Source organism: Schistocerca gregaria, chromosome X (genome assembly GCF_023897955.1).
Source record: "Schistocerca gregaria isolate iqSchGreg1 chromosome X, iqSchGreg1.2, whole genome shotgun sequence".
Taxonomy (NCBI): Eukaryota; Metazoa; Arthropoda; class Insecta; order Orthoptera; family Acrididae; genus Schistocerca; species Schistocerca gregaria.
The window spans coordinates 649947939-649967135 of NC_064931.1; the positions used below are offsets into that span (position 1 = coordinate 649947939).

Consider the following 19197-nt stretch of genomic DNA (forward strand, 5'->3'; position numbering starts at 1 on the left):
TTGATCATACATTTCTTCAATTTCTTCGTCATCTGCAGAGCTAGTTGGCATATAAACTTGTACTAATTTAGTAGGTGTGGGCTTCGTACCTATCTTGGCCACAATAATAGGTTTACTCTGCTGTTTGCAGTAGCTTACCCGCATTCCTATTTTCCTATTCATTATTAAACCTACTCCTGTATTACCCTTACTTGATTTTGTGTTTATAACCCTGTAGTCACCTGACCAAAAGTCTTGTTCCTCCTGCCACCGAACTTCACTAATTCCCACTATATCTAACTTTAACCTATCCATTTCCCTTTGTAAATTTTCTAACCTACCTGCCCGATTAAGGGATCTGACATTCCACGCTCCGATCCGTAGAACGCCAGTTTTCTTTCTCCTGATAACGACATCCTCTTGAGTAGTCCCCGCCCGGAGATCCGAATGGAAGACTATTTTACCTCCGGAATATTTTACCCAAGAGGATGCCATCATCATTTAATTATACAGTAAAGCTGCATGCCCTCGGGAAAAATTACGGCTGCAGTTTCCCCTTGCTTTCAGCCGTTCGCAGTACCAGCTCAGCAAGGTTGTTTTGGTTATTGTTACAAGGCCAGATCAGTCAATCATCTAGACTGTTGCCCCTGCAACTACTGAAAAGGCTGCTGCCCCTCTTCAGGAACCACACGTTTGTCTGGCCTCTCAACAGATACCCCTCCGTTGTGGTTGCACCTACGGTACAGCTATCTGTATTGCTGAGGCACGCAAGCCTCCCCACCAACGGCAAGGTCCATGGTTCATGGGGAGTATGTAATGAAAATTGGCCTTTTATATTCCAGTGTGATCTTTTGTGCATTGAAATTCATATATAAAACAGATAATTCACTGTAATGTATCTTTACAGTGACAAACATGTGGTACCATAGTGTGCAGTTTGACATGGTGTTGGTAGTATTCTTAATTTATTATTTCTTTCTGCCACATTACAAGGGAATATTGAACATATTCAGAGAGGGGCAGTGTGGTTGGTTGCAGTTTTGTTTGACCCACAGGACAGCCTTACAGAAATGATGAAAAACCTGAACTGGTAGATGCCAGTCAACTATCCTGCAAACAACTATGTACAGAGTTTCAAGAACCAGTGTTATATGAAGAACCTGTGAGTTTCTCCCATAGGAACTGCAAATACAAGGTTATATAAATTCCAGCATTCACAGAGTCATTCTTCTGGCATTCTGTTTGCGGATGGTTTGATAATATTACCGAATGGGCCCCAGCAGCAGAGTTCCACTTTACTGATCTGTTATTTTTCCAGTGTCTCTTTTCAAGATCCTTCTAGTAAATAGATTTGTGGTATTTCTATGCAAAGCCACATGGAATTTTGAGGTCTCCAGTAGAGACAAGACGTTTCTCGCTGGGAAATTCCTTATCTGCTTTAATTGCTTGAGTGTCCTGCAAGCTATGCTCAAATGTACCGAACAGGTAAAAGATCATCCAGGATTCCTTTCTCCAAATAGAGGCTATGCAAGGAGATACAATAGTGCTGGGTAACAGGACATTTAAGAATTCAGGGAAGCGATTAAGCAGCTGTGGAAGCAGAGTAAGCATTATGCATAGCAAATACCTTCACGTATCGCAATTCTACAAGTATTGGTTGATGGAGTATCTCCTCAAATGAGCCTGTCTCTCTCAAACATTGATCCCACCAGGGGCTCACCACTCTTTCATGAGTTTTTGCTTGGCTACCACAGGGCCTTTGCAGAGCCTCTTCTCTTTCTGTACTGCATGTCTATCCTTGTGCTATCCTTTGTCCCCTTCCTTGGGAAACATGCCTGGGATATTTTTGGGAATTTGTTCTAGGTTTTCATAGCCTGACATCAGAACAGCCCCTCATCTGTTTTTTTCTTTCATTCCTCGTTCTTCATCTCATACCATCCTTAGTTTTAATATTTGAGTTTACTCTATGTTTGTTCTTCCTCCCTGTGCACTCCTGAAGGATGGTCCATGCTTTTGATACATAGCAGGTGGCTGGGTGATGCATAATTTCCAGTGCCGGGCTGACACGTAGGCTTCACATGTACCCCCTGGTACAGGCCAGGCTCAGGGATGGGTGATTGCCTGAGCCACGACTTTCCCAAATTGCTGATTGTGCCCTCTGACAGAAGTTTGGAAGGTATGACCTGAGGTGTTAACAATCATCTAAGGTGAGTGAGCCCCGCTCCAAGGGGGTCCGCCAGTTGGAAGCAGCATACCATCGTAGATGCTGGCAGTCATAGTGGATTTTTTTGCAATGAGCCACTCATCTTTATCTCAGTCAGTGTCTACTAAATGTAAATGGAATGAGGCTAAAGATTCAAAGACTCTCCCAGCCTCACCTTGCTTCCTTGTGGTATCACATATTGAAGGAGGTCAGTCCTTTACTACTGGTAATCCATTTATTATTCAGAAAGGTGTTGATGCAATTGTTGGCACTGTGAAATCTTGGTCTCATTTACGTAGTGAGACCATGCTTTTGGAGACCAATAGTGATTTTCAAGTCCAACAACTGCTTACAACGTCTTTGCTTCATGGATATCCTGTTTGTGTCAAGGCTCATTGTGTGGTGTTGTTTAAACTGGACTGCTTGATGGTCTGACTGAGGGAGAAATCTAATCTTACCTCTTTGATCAGAGCATCACTGCACTCCATTGGATAATGAAAACGGTTGATGCTACCTTAGTTCCTACATGCACTCTTTTTCTCGCATTTGATTGAGTAGTGCTTCCATCTACGATCGAAACAGGATATGAAATAATTGCTGTCTGACTGTACATTCCAAACCCAATGCATTGCTACCAGTGTCAACATTATGACGACATTTGACTGTCCTGTAAAACCACTGCCAAATGTGTTACTTGTGGTAGGGATGCTCACGGGGGCCTGCCGCCTGCTCCCAACTGATCAATTGTAATGGAGTCCATACCGCCTCATCCCGTGAGTGCCCCATGTATCTCAAGGAGCGGGCCATCCAGGAGATCCGGGTGAAGGAAAAAGTACCATATACTATTATTTGCAGTTGTTGGCGAGTCGAAAGCCCTGTGTTTTATCATCTGGCACTTACAGTACCGCTCTTGCTACACCTTGCTCCATGAAGGACGTGACCATGCAGACTTGTGATCTCAAATACAGCTCTGCAGTTATAAAACCACTCAGTGTCATATAGCATCCTTGTCTCCTTCTCTTCCAGATGTGGAACAAGCCACCTAGTCTTCATCCCCAGTGGCGAAATCCCACGCTTCACAACTGGCAGGCTGGAAAGAACAAAAGGAACACTTCCCCAAAGACTACTTATGTCCCTCCAGCTAACAAACATGTACCAGTCCCAAAGGCTCTAAGAAATCAAAGACAAATGTCCTTCTCCTTTGGCGACTCTGAGATCCTCTTTGATGGTGTCGTTGTGTGATACACTCATCCCACTGACCTCTGTTTTGCCAATGCACATCACAAATCGTTTTTCTGCTCTGGAACACACAGGCTGAGCCATAGAGATGTCGATGCTTCTGTCGATCTCTTGGAACAGGATCTTTCAGCCTCTGCGCCCTGTAGCAGTGAGTCTTCGAAGACTTTCACTCGGCAGCTGCCAAGGAGGCAACTTTTCATTTTTTTTCCACCCTCCCCTTTCCCCATCATGAGTCTCCCCGAGCGGAACATTCATGGTCTTAGATCCAACAAGGAGGAATTGCGGCTGCTTTTGGAATCACAGCGTCCTCTTGTTTCCTGCCTCTGGTAAACAAAACTGCATCCTCGTGACCACTTTGACATCTTGCATTTTTTTTCTGGTCCACTTTGACCTTTGCCCTGAGGACTGCATTCCATTCCATTTCATAGGAGAGTCATGCTACTTCCATACTACATCATCCAGGATGATGCTCAAAGTCAAACTATCTCACTGAACACCCGACTGCAAGCTATTGCAGTTCACATTTTCCTTCCTCGCTTCATCTTTCCTCTCTGTAGCATCTACATGTTTCCATCAGTCAGTTTCACCAGGGAAGACTTGCTCCAGCTTATTGGTCAACTCCCTCACCCCTTTTTGCTGCTTGGTGACTTTAATCCACTTTATCCTCTTTGGGACTCATCCAGACCTTGTCTGAAAGGGTGCCCTCTTGGCTGACCTTTTCAATCAACTCAACCTCATGTGCCCTAACACTGGAGCACCCATGTCCACACACACCTGTTCCCATTTGGATCTCTCGTTCTCCACTGTCCAGCTTGCCCATTGTCTCGAATGGTCTGTTCTCTCTTACACATACTCGAGCAACCATTTTCCATGGGCTATCCCTTTGCTGACTCCTATCTCACCTACATGTAAACCAAGTCGGCAGCTTTCTAAGGCTGACTGGAGGCTTTGCTCCTCTCTCTCAACTTCGACAAACATTTCCCCAGTTGTGATGACCAGGTAGAATACCTTACAAATGTTATCCTTACTACTGCAGAACATTCCATTCCTCGCGCTTCCTCTTTACCGTGCTTTGTCCTGGTCTCTTGGTGGACTGAGGCGTGCTGCAACGCAGTTTGCACACGGAGACATGCTCTACACATGTCATCCTATGATGGCAAACTGTATTCATTATAAACAGTTGCGTGCGAAGTGTCGTCCATTTTTCAGGTTAGCCAAAAAAAAAAAAAAGCTAGATGGATTTCATTTATTAGTTCATTTAACAGTTCCACTCCTCTGACGGCTCTCTGGGACCAAGGTCCATTCCCCAATTTCTGGCCTTACTATAGCAGATGACGTCATTGTGGACCTCATTCTTACCTCCAACACCTAGGCTGCTATTTTTACAGAGATTTCAAGCTCCACCCACTATCACCCTGCCTTCCTCCATTGGAATGAGTGGAGGAGACTCAGGTGATACCCTTCTCATCTCAGATTCATGAATGCTAGAATATCACTTTTACTGTGAGGGAGGTAGATAATGCTTTCCCTTCATCCCAAACTTCTGTCCCAGGACCGTATGATGATCACATTCAGATGTTGCAGCACCTTTCTCTTGCAGGTAAGCACTTTCTCCTTCATACGTCCAATTGCATCGGGGCAGATGGCATGTTTCCCAGATGCTGGCATGAAGCCACTGTGATACTCATACCTAAGACCGGTAAGGATAAACATCATCTTTCTAGCTACTGCTCTATTTCTCGTGCCAGTTATGTTTACAAGATGATGGAATGTATGATTCATAACCAGCTGGTATGGTGGATAGAGTCTCCATCTCATCACTTTGTCAACCCATGTCATTAATGGTTTTCTGCGGAAATACCTGACTGTGGCCATGTGTTTTTTGGGAACCTACAACACCTGCTGGAGGACTGGTATCTTCGGTACTCTGTGCACATGGGACTGCCATATTAAAAAGACAGAGTTTTCGAGGTAGGTGTGGCTTTATCAGACATCTTTACCCAGGAAAATGGGGTGCCCCAGGGATCTGTCATGAGTGTCGTCGTCCTTGCTATAGCCATTAACCTTATACTGAGTCTCTCACTGGGCGTCTCAGGCTCCCTTTCCGACGATGATTTTGCAATATATTGCAGTTCTCCACAGACTTGTCTCCCTAAGTGGCACCTCCACCAATGTCTTGATCGTCTTTACTCGTGGAGCATCAACAATGGCTTCGCTTTTCCACTGACAAAACTGGTTTGTATGAATTTCTGGCAGCACAGTGGATTTCTTCAACTGTCTTCACATCTTGGGCCTGTTGCTCTTCTGTTTGCTGAAACTACGAAATTCCTGGGGCTCATGCTTGATAGAAAATTTTCTGGGTTCTCCCACGTGTCTTACTTGGCCACCCGATGACCCTGTCCCTTGATGTACTACGTGTCCTAACAGTACTGCTCGGGAAGCAGAACGGACCACCCTCCCCAGTTTGTACCGATCCCTTGTCTGTTCAAAATTCAACTATGGGTGTTTCATTTATGCATGTACACACCCGTCCATCTTGTACCGTCTAAATACAGTCCACCATCATGGAATCCGCTTGGCCACTGGCACCTTCCACACTAGCACAGTTGAGTGTCTCTGTGTAGAAGCTGCCTAACTACCACTGTCATACCAGCATGATGTCCTCCTCAGAGGATACGCCTGCCTTTTGTCTGCCATGTCTGGCCACCCATCCTATGCCTGTTTCTTTGCTGACTCCTTTGACCACCAGTATTGGGCACGTCCCTCTTCTCTGTTACGCCTTGGAGTTTGCTTTCGCCTATTGCTCTGGCAGCTTAACTTCACACTACCTGCCACTTTCCAGATAGGTGTGAACCATTTACCGCCTTGGCTTCATGCAGTGGCCCACATTGAACTTCATTCACGTCCTAAGGAAACTACTTCAGATTCGATCTACTGCTGTAAGTTTCTTGACCTTCGCATGGAACTTAGCAATAGTACCTTTGTGTACACTGCTTGCTCTCGGATTGATAATGGTGTTGGGTGTGCCTTCATCATTGGCACTGACGATTTTTGGTATCAGCTTCTGGAATACTGCTCAGTATTTAGAGCAGAGCTCTTCGCCCTATATCAGGCCACACAGTACATCCGGCAACATAGGCTTTTCAATTGTGTCATCTGCTCCGAATCTCTCAGGGTCTTTCAGAGCCTCTGTGTGCTGTACACAGTCTATCCCTTAGTGCAACAGGTCCAAGAAAGCTTCCACTTGTTCACTCTTGAGAGAGCCATTGTGATGTTTGTGGGTTCCTGGTCACGTCGGTGTAATGGGAAGTGAGGCTGCTGGCACTCGTGCCAAGGGTGCAGTCCCCCTGCCCCAGCTCACTAGTTCTTCCATTCCTTCTGATGATCTTCGGGTTGTCCTATGCCAGCAGGTGGTGTTACTTTGGCATCACCACTGCTCTTCCCTTCATGAGAACGAGCTCTAGGGAATTAAACTTCTCCCAGCAATGTAGCTGGTCTCCTCTCAGCCTTTTTGCCACGAGCAGATCATTTTAGCTAGGTTGCGTACTGAGAATTGTCGTTTCAGCCATCACCATTTAAGTGGTGATCCCCACCATTTTGTTCTCATTGTCATCAACCTTTGACAGTTCACCTCTCCCTGACTGAATGCCATTTTTTTTTAAGCCATGTACATTGTAATGTATGTTCGCTATCTGTGTTATTAGTGAATGACGTGTGGGGTATCAACCACGTTTATCTTTTATCCGTCATAGCAGTATGAGAAAGGACATTTAATCTTTAGTTCAGGAGCTTTGTTGTCTCTATGGTGTATTTTGTGGACGTTTCTCCAAGAGGAAATCCTTGTTCTGAGCTCTTTTTCTATCCATGAGTTGGGTTCAATGTGTAGTAATTTTTAACACTTTTTTGTGTTCTATTATTCTAAGGTTCTTACATTGGTGTGTGTGACCTTAGTTGTCTTCTGGCCTAACACAAAACAATAACAAAAAGCAAGCATTGGTGGAGTTGTACAAACATTCTTGTGTGAGGTAACTGCCTCCCAGGGTAATGGTCAGCATAAAGTTGGCCTGATGCATCTGTCATTTCAGACACTGACTACATTGTTTGATGCATTGTGCTGGAAGTCACTCTTAAACACAGCAAACGACCATCAGACAAAACAAATGTCATGACCAAGTATGTAAAATTACACATTTGAAGTAAGTCTCTACAGGGAATTACTTTCATACCTCTGTAACAACTGAATTTTTTGTACCCATGTTCATTTGAACTTTTGGAATGTTCTGAAGTTGAGAATAAATGTATAAAGTTTCTGACACATTTTTATACGCGCTATTCCCTAGTATTGAAATCACAAGCTGCCTTGTATTAAACATAAGTGCTTGTTAAAATTCAGTACCAGCTGGTACGTCACTAACAACTCTCATGATGAAGATTGTTCCACTCTTTCTCAACTCTACAAAGCCTGTATCTTTTCTGAATTACAGTAGCTTGGCATACAGTTTAGCAGTTCCACCAACATTGCTTATCATATCCCTGTTTCACCACTCTGAGATTAAGCTCGTGGCCAATACCTTTTGGATGACCATTGTAGACCGCCTGCTGACAGCGGTGGGGGATTCCCTCTCTGTGGATAACGTTCCATCAGCTGCTACTTAACTGTCCTCTAAGTGTCCGTTGTGATGTGGAATGTCCAAATCACCACATTGTTTTCTCTGGAAAGGGAAGTCTGGAGTTCCCGTATCAGTTGCTTTATGAATTATTCATTCTGGGGAGAGTGGGGATAATGCTTGCTGCATCCGTAGCATTAAAAAAGCAGTATGTACCTTTGAGGTCAAACCAGATGGTGAGCACCTCAGGAAACTTGGCCCAACGTAAGACTGACAACATTCAGTAGGTATCTTACAGAACCCAGGTGTTCTGGGACATGCTGCATCTTAAAATGGTCTCAGTAACTGTTGGATTTTTGTCAGAGGCATGAAGACTAATTTGATTTTGTGTCTTTTGAGCAGGCAGCTTATCTTGCCTAACCTGGAGCCACAGAATGCTAAAAAGGGAAGTTTGTTTTTTCCTCATTGATATTGTGATTCTTGTTTGAGATCACTTCATTTAGTTGGTGAACATTGCAGCCATTGATTCTGAAGACCTTGCATACATGAACTAGCACTTGTGGCCGGTTATCAGCATGTGATATAATTCATACATGCTACAGCAATGTTTGGAGCACAGTACGTGTCTTTGTTGGGTGGTGATGGCTGACCATGCGCAAGTAAAGATCAGATCAGTGTGTGCAGGTTTTCTGGGTCAAGGCACCCATTTCATTCATGGGAGAAGAGGATGTCTAGGAAGGGCAATGCTTCGTCTTTTTGTACTTCCATAGTGACCTTGATGTTACTGTTAATGCTGTTGAGGTTTTCCAAGAACTCCTAAAGTATTTGCATCCATGGGACCAAATGATGAATGTGTTATTAACGTACCGGAAGAAACCACTGTTTCTTATGAGCCTGTATCTAAGTCAATTTTTTTGAAATCGTCCATAAAGAGCTTTGCAATAGGTTGAGCTCATGGACTGCGCATGATAACATCATCTGCTTGATTGTAATACTGTCCATTGTTAGGAAAATATGACATAAGAATGTGCCTAAATATGGTACTTTCAAAGAAGTGGGATACTAGGTCTAAAAGGTCTTATAGGGACAGTCATAAATAGGTAAACCCTTTCAAAACTGACCATAATGTCACCCTTTCAAAGTTGAAGGTGGTTAATTTGACTGATAAAGTCAGCAGAGTTCTTAATATGATGTTCACAGTGACTCCCATGTGGTGCATGGAGGTTGGCCAAGTACTTCACCAGCTCACATGTCAGTAATCCAATCCTTGAGGATCTTTGGTAGAACGTAAACAGCATGTAGTCTAGATGCCTTTGTGAGAAGATTTATGACCACATCATTTTCCAGCAAAGATCATTTAACGAGCTCAGTTGTCTTGAAAACATAAAATCAAATCGACCTTCATGTGTCTGACAATTACTGAGACCAGTTAAAGATGTAGCAGGTCTCAGAATGCCTAGGGTCTACAAGATACCTTGTGAGTGTCACCAATTGTATATCATAGAAACAGTGCACTCTGTCAAACAATGCTGCTCCAAAAAATCCGTTTTTGCTGAGCATGCTCTGGAAAATGGTCACCGGATCAAATTTGATGAAACCTCTATCATGACATGCACTAACAGCCTCTGGGATTGTGTAATTAAAGAAGTCATCAAAATAAAAATCACTGATAACATCATTAATAGAGATGACTTCTTGCTGCTCAGCACAGCTTAGACTCCAATGATTGCAAGGTTAAAGCAAGTGCAGGAACATGAAGTCCACGTGTGCCTGTATATGGTGATGCCATGAGCGCTAGTGACATCACAACTGTGAAGTAGAGTGTATACAAGCATATCAGCAGCCCATCAGCAGTCGTTCCACTTCATAATGACCAGGAAGTGCTTGGTTGAAAGTTTTTGCCATTTTAGCCACTTGATGCAGCTGGAAACCTGAGAACATTTTAGCCAATGTTACCGCTGTGAGACTCTAGTCTTGCAAATGAACACCGCATTTCTCTATGAATATGTAGCTATGTATTGATCTCTTTATTGGCGGCTTGAAGGTCATCTTGCAAACCAATGGAAATGTTGACAAAAGCATGTTGTGTTGAGTAGTACAAGATTTCAGTGCTGTGCACCAGGCAATATCAACTGTGGAAACCATATGAAAAATGTATTATTTCATATTTTTATTTATTTATTTATTTAATTTTGCTCTTTCCTCTTCATGTCAACAACTAAAATTTTGCATATGGAGTTTTCCCAAAGTGGAATAACAATAACACAGGCCTACACCTGACAATTCTGACCATTCACTTGCAAGTGGGCAATGCTGTAACAGTGGAGAACTTGGATTCACATTATATCCTATACCTCCTGATTCAGATATATCATTTGTCAGATATTGGTGAATGTCTGTAGTGTCCTCTCGTGGTTTAACTGCGCTAGAGCTTTGTCTGTGATGATCTCCTCGTCATTAAGACATTAAACATTATCAGGAAAAAAGTCTAATTCACACAGTCATATCTTTGCACTTGTTGCCTCTATATTCCCAGGAACTAGTGCCTCACTTGGCCATATTGATGTACTACCTTTGTATCTAATTTGGCATTTTATTATGGCAGAATTTCTATCTATTCATTTCTAGTTGTACTGGATCCCAAGACCTTGAAACCTGTTAGTTAATGTTCCACTGATCAATCTCATGGTAACTGTTATGATGTGGAACATGTCAAATGCATAATAAGTGCACACAATTTTTTTTAAGCTTAAAGTTTTTAGTACCTAACCCATTCCCTTAAATGCATATATTATACCTATAGATTTATTTATTCCTGTTCAAGACAGGATGTCTTTATTTGTCCCAGCTCTGTTCTTAATCCATTACATGCATGCCCTTACATATTTACTCAAGCCACAGTAAAGTTTTTCCAAGTAAAAGAGTAAATAAATAAATTAGTGTAACAATTAATAACCTTACAATAAGACTAAGTAACTGTTTCTTAATTTCAGATCGTCCACTTCCTGAGCACAGCTGCTGTATTTGTTTGGAACAACTTACTGTAGCAGTGGAGACAAACTGTGGACATCATTTTTGTGGTAAACTCACATGATGATATGGCATTCTATATTTGTCCTATTTTTTGTTGTTAAATTCTTTTATTACTGACCTCTGATTTTCTCTTATGTCTTTAGTAATTTATCTTACAAAGACTGGGCTAATAGAGAGATGAATGACAGGCTTAGGAAAATAATTTATGGAACAAATTAATCATAGAACACTTATTAAATGCGTGATGTTTTTATGTGCCAAACCAAGAGCTTAAAAGGGTGTACTGATGAATTTGGTAAAATAAAAAATAAGGAACACTTTTCACAAAAAGAAACATCAATAATTGAATTATATGACTTGATTGATAGGTTGGTGCTCACCACATAGAGGAGGCAATGGGCAGGCATATTTAAAAGTAGATTTTCGTATATTAGTTTTAGCTGTCAGACAAAGGAAACACACACACACACACACACACACACACGCACGTCATCCGCAGGCACTCTGGCCTCCCTGGGATGACTAGTGATCTCTGATGGTGTGGGTAGTGGGGATGCAGAAAAGGCATGATGTGGGGAGGGGAAGCATGCATGAACATGGTGGGGACAGGATAGTGGACTGCTAGGTACAGCATCACAAGAACTGTGCTGAGGAAATGGGGGAGGGGAGAGATAGGAAATGGAAAGGAGTATGCATGTGAGCAGGAGGGTACTAGGCTTGTATGGGGCTGTAGTGGGATCAGGGAAGGAGATGAGGGACTTGGAGTAGCAAAAGGATAAATTGTGTGGAGAGTTACCACTTGTGTAATTCAGAAAAGCTGGTGTTGTTGAGAAAGATCCAGATTGCATGGGCTGTGAAATAACCCTTTCATAGGCAAAATTATTGAACAATTTTTTTAATGAACGGAGAGCAGTTAGTAGTTAACACACAGGTATATTTATCATACAGAGTTTATTATCTTAATCTGTGTGGATTACAATGGGAATCTTTCACACTGCAACAAAAGGCAAGTGCTGTTTTTGTATACCACCCTGACAAACATTTTTAATTTGCCAGGAAGTTTCTGTGTGAATTATATACTGCTTTGATGATATGTGGCAAATTGAAAGTGTGTACTGAGCAGCATAACAGTCACAGTGTTGTTTCTGAATCTAATCTTCACTGAGTTCATTGCATTTGGTGCAGCAGTATTTAAATTTTTGTATCCCCCAGTTAAAAATAAAAAAAAAACTTATTAACAACTCAGCATAATCTTCTTTTATAATCTATATGTTTCAAATTGGAAGTTCTACTAGCAGTGATCTTAAGTACATTTTAGAGCAGATTAACTAGTGATGGAGCCCAGTGTCCTATCCAGCATTGAATCTTGCAGCTTTTAGTACTCTTAAGGGAGCCACCATGATGGATTACTCTGTGGACAACAAATGTGGATGGGCTGTTCATCCTCCCATATTGCAAAATATTGAGAGTCAGTATCTGCAACACTGTAAACAATATTTGAATGCATTAGGAGTCTCACGCAGACGTAACTAATTGCTAAATGATAGCGTTGACTTGAGGGCTCTCCTAGCATATGACTGCCACTGCCTGGCATGTGAACTATCACTTCCTTGTTGTGTTGACCCCAGGTTTTGAGATTTAGAGTCATTCAGTCTTGTCCTGAGACTGCTGTAGATGGTGAAGTATAGTACAGTTTGAGAATTGCCAAATTCTTTGAGCCCTTCAGCCTAGTGTACTGTAATTAGGTACTGGAGACACTACTTGTACATTCTGAAGTTTCTGGGATATCAGTATATTGGTTCAGGTGCAACAAAATTGAGGATAAGTATCTGAGGAAAATCGAGCAATGGCTTTTGACCTTGGACACACCCAGCTATTTGTGTACCACCCACGCTGCTACAAAAAGTTTGATTAATCTTTGGAACCTATGTGCTTCAACCAGTTTTTATGTAGTGGACATTTATGGTGTAAATGCAGATCTAAAGACTTGCATGGTTTGTCCATTCTTTTTTCTCTTTATTATTATTGTTATTATTATTATTATTATTATTATTATTATTGGAAACCTCTTTCTCAGTTGTCTTTTGACCATAGGAAATCAAGTGTACAGCCACTGTCTAATAGAGGAAAGTTACAGGACAAGTTCACACATCTGTCTGATTAGTAGGGAGTGACATCACATATTGCAAGTAAAGCAGGTGCAGTGTGTGGGTGACAGTAACATAGGATGCTTGTTAATGCCTTATATTGTTAGCAAAGACATTATGTTCTTTAGTGCATCATAGTAGTCTTTTAGGGTCTACACTATCTTTAGCAACTGACTATTACTAATTAGAGTGGTGAACAAGTGTTGTGTTCATAGCATACGTCAGTAATTATGACAAGAACAGGGAAGTTCATATTTTGAAATTCCCAGCCTATGAATATTATGTAAGAAGTGGGTTTCTGTGACCAGGTGGTATAACTTATTCCTGGAGAGTATTCTGTGGTAACTAGATTGCTTTTTAATGTAAATATGTGGCAGTTAAAAGTTTTATTCACAGTAAAAGTTGCAGCAGACAAAGCACAATATATTTTTCTTAATTTTATAGGTTTGTTATTTGCATTTAAAAAAATGCTATGGGAAACTTGCACAGTAGGTTGGAAAACTGAGCAAGCCACAACTCGGAAAATTTGCCCTCCCCACAAACATCGTACCTGCCCTTCGTATCTCTCCAAAGCATTACCAGTTAACAGATGCTGAACAGGAAGTGAATTAATTCCTGACTACATATGGACAATAATAAGTTTTTTATAGAATTCTGTAACATTCACTAATCGAACCGAGGAAATTTTTCTTAATAACTACGGCAAAATGCAGAGATTATTAAACAGGAAACTATTGTTGAAGTGCATAGTATAAACAGATAAATGAATACTTAGTAGTTTCGCTGCCCGCTACAAGAAATCAGCACCTTTATTTGGTTGCATTTGTGCCTCCTTAGCTCATAATTTTATATGAACTTCAAGCATGCTGGATTAGCTGTGTGTCAGCTACTTCTGTTAATCAGTAGAATGAAAAACCAGTCCAAAGTTGCAAATTTTACTTTTTTATTCACTCAATGACCAGTTTCGGGCCAAGACCCATTTTCAGATAATTGTAACATAGACGAAAATGGCACTTTCAAAAATGTGCCATTTTTTACTATGTTATGAAGATTTGAAAATGGGTCTAAGCCCAAAACTAGCCATTGCGTGATTAAAAAAGTAAAATTTGGAACTTTGGACTTTTTTTTGTTTTAGTCGTGATTTTTTGTTGCAGAAGGGGGTGTGTCCTTGAGTGGTTTGTGTCTAGTCATAGACATATTTTTCCTGAAATATATTCAGTGTATTTGAAATGATTTTGTGCTATTGATGTTCATGCGTGGTAGTTTTCCAGAAGAGTGAGATGTCTGCTGTTACCACCTCTGGTTATATCCATGTATGTTTCTTGTTGGTGAATAATTTATTTGTGTAAGAGTCTCACTAGTGTCCAATGTGTGGTTTTGTACTTAAATGACATTGTCTGCTCTTTGTGCATTATGTCAACAGTTCGACTGGTCATTGCATCTCTTGCAGTTCTAATAGCTTAATTGGTAGAGCCTTAATTGTGTTTTGGTGGATGCTTCTGTACCAAATTGCTGGTTTTGTAAGCTGTGTTAGTACCTCATATTCTCAATACATATCCTACTTTGTCTGTGCATTGTTATCATATGTTATAGAGAATATTGTTTATGGTTTCATTTTTACTGTTCTAGTTCTGCCTGTCGTATGGTGTCAGCGTGAAGCTATAATTCTTCTGATCTTTGCATTTGTAGGTGACCTTTTGATACTCCAGTTTCTCTTTTCTACCCATTAATACTTGGGGACATATAGGTAGGCTTCCCACTTGTGTATGATGATAATTATGTATGATTGTTCCTTTATCATCTTCAATATTGGCACTATCTGTAGTTTATTCAGTTGGCTGCATATTCTCAAGCTGTATTTCAAGAACTGATCTCACAAAGATGTATGATATTTGCTTTCAACAAACATTTGTAATGGTATTGCTGGGTGTGGGATGACTGTTTTCCATGAGACTTAAAAGCTGAACAGCAGTCTTTGCTATTTTTTCATTATTTAGGATAGGGTGAATAGTGTTAGCAAATGGTTGACCATGTGGCATTTGCTAGCTATTGTTCTTATAAGAATATCATGTATTTAGTTTTCTCAAATGTCATGATTTAGGTTTGTTTTGTGTTGTTCTTCTTGTTTGTATTTCTCACTCTTGAGCCAGCCTACACCTTTGTTTTGTGTTTCTATGAAATTGGAATTGATACATTGTTTGCTTGTCTCCCCTGGTGTCATGAAAGTTTTACTTCGACCCTGTGATGGACCAGAATTATGCTCTTCACTCATTTCAAAGTAAGAAAAGAAAATGAGTTATGTACAATGCAAAGCAAAGTGAGGTGCAAAAAGCATTTGGTAGCAGCTACCATACAATTGCTTGATGTGGTTGGTAACTTAGTAAATGAGCTGGTTCAGGCCTGACCATTACTGGATGTTGTGCAACCATAGTTCAAAACACCCTGCACATGCATCTACCATTTTATAGTATCTGGCATTTTGTACAATACCAACTTTAGCTAGGAAAAAAACATACACATTTCTTTGTGCTAAGATATTAAGTACCATGTCTGAGTCCTACATTGTCAAATGCTACATCTATCTTATAAAGGCCATTCAGATACCCACTGCTTGCTGTGGGGCTGGAGCGTAACTTCAGAACGCACTGATATACCACTGTGTTTGAGCATTGATGCACTATTTATGTTGCAAGTACATTATTATTCACATTCTCTTTCCAAATTGGGTTTCAGCAGATGAAGTGCAGTATTAGTAACTGAAAATTGGCTACTTTTTCAATATTTATATGAAGAAAATAACTCAGTTTCAAACCATCTCTGATAAAATAATTCATCTGGATACAATTTGCTTTGAAATAAAGGTTATTATATGTATTCACAGTTTCAGATTTTGATGCAAAATTTGCATTTATCACAAGTGCGAATTTTGCTGGTTCCTAGCTAATAGTTATGTACTTGTTCAAAAGTTTTTAGTTGAATTTTCACAGTAGTTCACAAGTACGAGATTTAATTTTTGTAATTTTGGTTACTCTAATAGTGTTGTGTAAAACATTATCATGGTAAAATGAAATTGGCACAAAGAAAATTTTGCTATAATGATGATCAGTATGTTACATAGGATGCAATATATTTGAAAAAAGAAAAAAAAAATGTTTTTAACTTAATGGTAAAAAATGTAATTCTCAATAAGTTCATTATATTAGCTGGATCATCATGATGAACTTTAGTGTCTGGTATTTATGATTTGCCAAAGAAGTCTCAGTGTATTGTCTTCACTGAAGACTAAATTATTGTTTTGGCATAAGCTCAAGATGTGCTATCATACCACACATGTAAGGCCTTGTTTTCTATGTGGCATTGGAGAAGTTGAATAGTGCATGTGTCGTGTCTGCAGTGGTGACTGGAACAATATGACTTGTGTACACTATCTAATCTTTCACATGCAGTGAAGAATCGTTGCAAGTGTTGACCGTGTGCGCATTGCTGCTTTATGAGAAGAAGGGATATCAGTATGGGAAGTTGCTCACCAAACTGGCCTACATTTCTGTGTCAGTTAAACAGAATAGGATCCTCTGACCTATTTCCCAGCCTATCACTTGATATTTCAACAGTGGGATACTTCCAAGATGGTAATGCATGAGCACACAGTGCCTTCTTTCACAAGGCACTAATCAACAGGACAAAATGATCTTCCGTATATGCTGACATGAACGTAATGGAGCAGGCTGGGGGTCAGTTGAACTTGCAATTTCTCATCATATTAACCGTCCTACACACTGGATGATCCCAAGTATGGAACAGGTTTGAGCAGCAACATCTAGACCACCTGTGGGGAGAACATCGAGGAGGATCAAAGTGTGTTACAGTGCATGAGGTGGACCAACATAGTATTGAATGTTGCTCAGTAACAGATTTTGGTTTAAGAGATGAGCAAAGGTGCTCACTTTCAGGCAGACTGCTTTTATTTTGGTTATTTTTCTATTCTTACTTTATAGTTTCTTTTATTTTTGCAGATATGCATGTGCTGCAAAAAATTTTTTGTGCAGTACATTTTATTACAGAAGAACAGGAAAGAAACTTTTGTGTTGGCTTTATTCTAAAACAAGAAAATTGAAAAACAATACAATTTATATTGAAGGAATGAAAGACAGATTAGCAAGACTTGTTTTAAAGTAAATGTAAGATATTCCACATTAATCAGTCAATTCTATGGACCAACATGCACACATTCTGGTGAGGATTCAAAAGTGTCATAGAGCTGCAGAACTTAATAAATGGCAGCAAGGTAATGTGCAATTTTAATGCAAAGTAGGTAGAAAAGTAAACAAAAAATCTTTAGTGGTTATCTTTCAGTATAACAACACAAATGACGGATGAGAGCAATATGATTCAATCTTCTACTGGGGTGGGGAGAAGGAGAGGGAAATAGGAAGTTAAGTTGACAAGCACCAAATAGAATTGACCATATTTTATCAAATAACGAATTAGTTGTACTAAATGTGACAGTTCTTAACTACTTTAGAATTTCGATTGGTCACAGACAAGTAAAATTCACAGTAAAACAATATGCAAAACAAAACAGTTACAAACTCTTCAAGTACGAAATCAGAAATATAGATTATGCAAATTTATTTAGGAGCACTGAGGTATATAAGATTCAACGAACTCTCGAGCGGGCATACCATTTTTCATAATATAAGGGGCCATGCCATTTTTCTTAACAGAAGTGGGTCTGTGGTATACTTGATACACATGTAAAGAATGGCTGTCTTTCTATTACCAAGGTAAACATCACAATTTAATATTAGTTTGATTAAACAGTAATAAAATAAACTTACATGGTGTGAGATAAATCATTGTTTAATTAAACAGTAATTATATCACTCTGTTGCTATGTACAAGTGTTACCCCACAGTAATAAACTACTTGAAGCATGAAACATAGTAGTTGCATCAGATCCGTGCCAACAACTTATTTGATTGCTAATTATCTTGTAGGTAGCTGACTCATTGTGGGATTGTGCTGGTAGCTCACAATCTGGGTCTTTTTGTTTTTTCACAAATCGTAACCCCTTTTTCCTCACATAGTTCACTGTTTATTTTATATTATTGCTGTTCATGTGGATATGTGAGAACACAGCTTATCACTGTATTAGCTGAAGTAATAATTAAGGAATAGGTATGGGCTAGCAGTTGCAAAAAATAGTGGAATGGTACAAAACAATGTTGTTTGTAGTTGGTGCATTTTGTACATAGCCTTACTTGCTCGAGGGTTAAGGAACCAACTTGGCAGCAGAAAGTTTGGAACTGTATATACAGAGAGAAAATGGACAGTTATATAAAAAGACACTTGTGCAGACAGTATCAAATTTTGCAAGAATGAAAGAGGCAAAAGAAAAAAATCTCAAAAGAACTATGTAACTATAAAAGAGCAGGTAAGAGTGCCAAACAATTGATGATATAAAGCTGGTGGAATATGTTGAACTAAATACAATACTCAGGAGTGATTTCAAAGAGATGAAAGAAAGTAAGTAGAAATTTGAGAGAAACAGTTGGAAAGGATAAGTGTACAACAGAACAAAACTGAAAATTATGTTGGGAGGACATCACATTTCATCAGTTATGATGGCAGTTCAAGATTTTCAATCCTTCTGTGATGGTCTCCCATGAGTAAAACAAGCCTATTGTGTCTGCAGATTCATAGAAGGACCCAATTATAAGTTTATAGCCTACTGAGCCTTCCCCCCCACAGATCATGCTGCTTCGATTTCTGGTTACCCCTATTGACGTATTCTTAGATTCACCTCAAAAATTTCACTCCTGTTAATTTCAGTTTTTATCCAAATTCCTGTACTTAATAGTATGTTGAGTCCTGTTTTTATGAGTACTTGAAACTCTACTTTCTTGTGACTGCTTCAGCTGTTGACTAGGATTTTATGCCTCTTGTGATCATGCCAATGTCAACAAACTCACAAGTCTGAATGCAAACA

General features: G+C 40.0%; 1 protein-coding gene across 1 annotated transcript in view; it reads left to right on the top strand.

Moving 5' to 3' along the window:
- LOC126297639 (E3 ubiquitin-protein ligase RNF170) overlaps positions 1–19197 on the top strand; it is a 119488-nt gene that overhangs the window by 36690 nt on the left and 63601 nt on the right. Inside the window, exon 3 of the mRNA XM_049988664.1 lies at positions 11022–11108. Within this exon, the coding sequence (XP_049844621.1) occupies positions 11022–11108 (87 nt within the window). The remainder of the gene's footprint in view (positions 1–11021; positions 11109–19197) is intronic.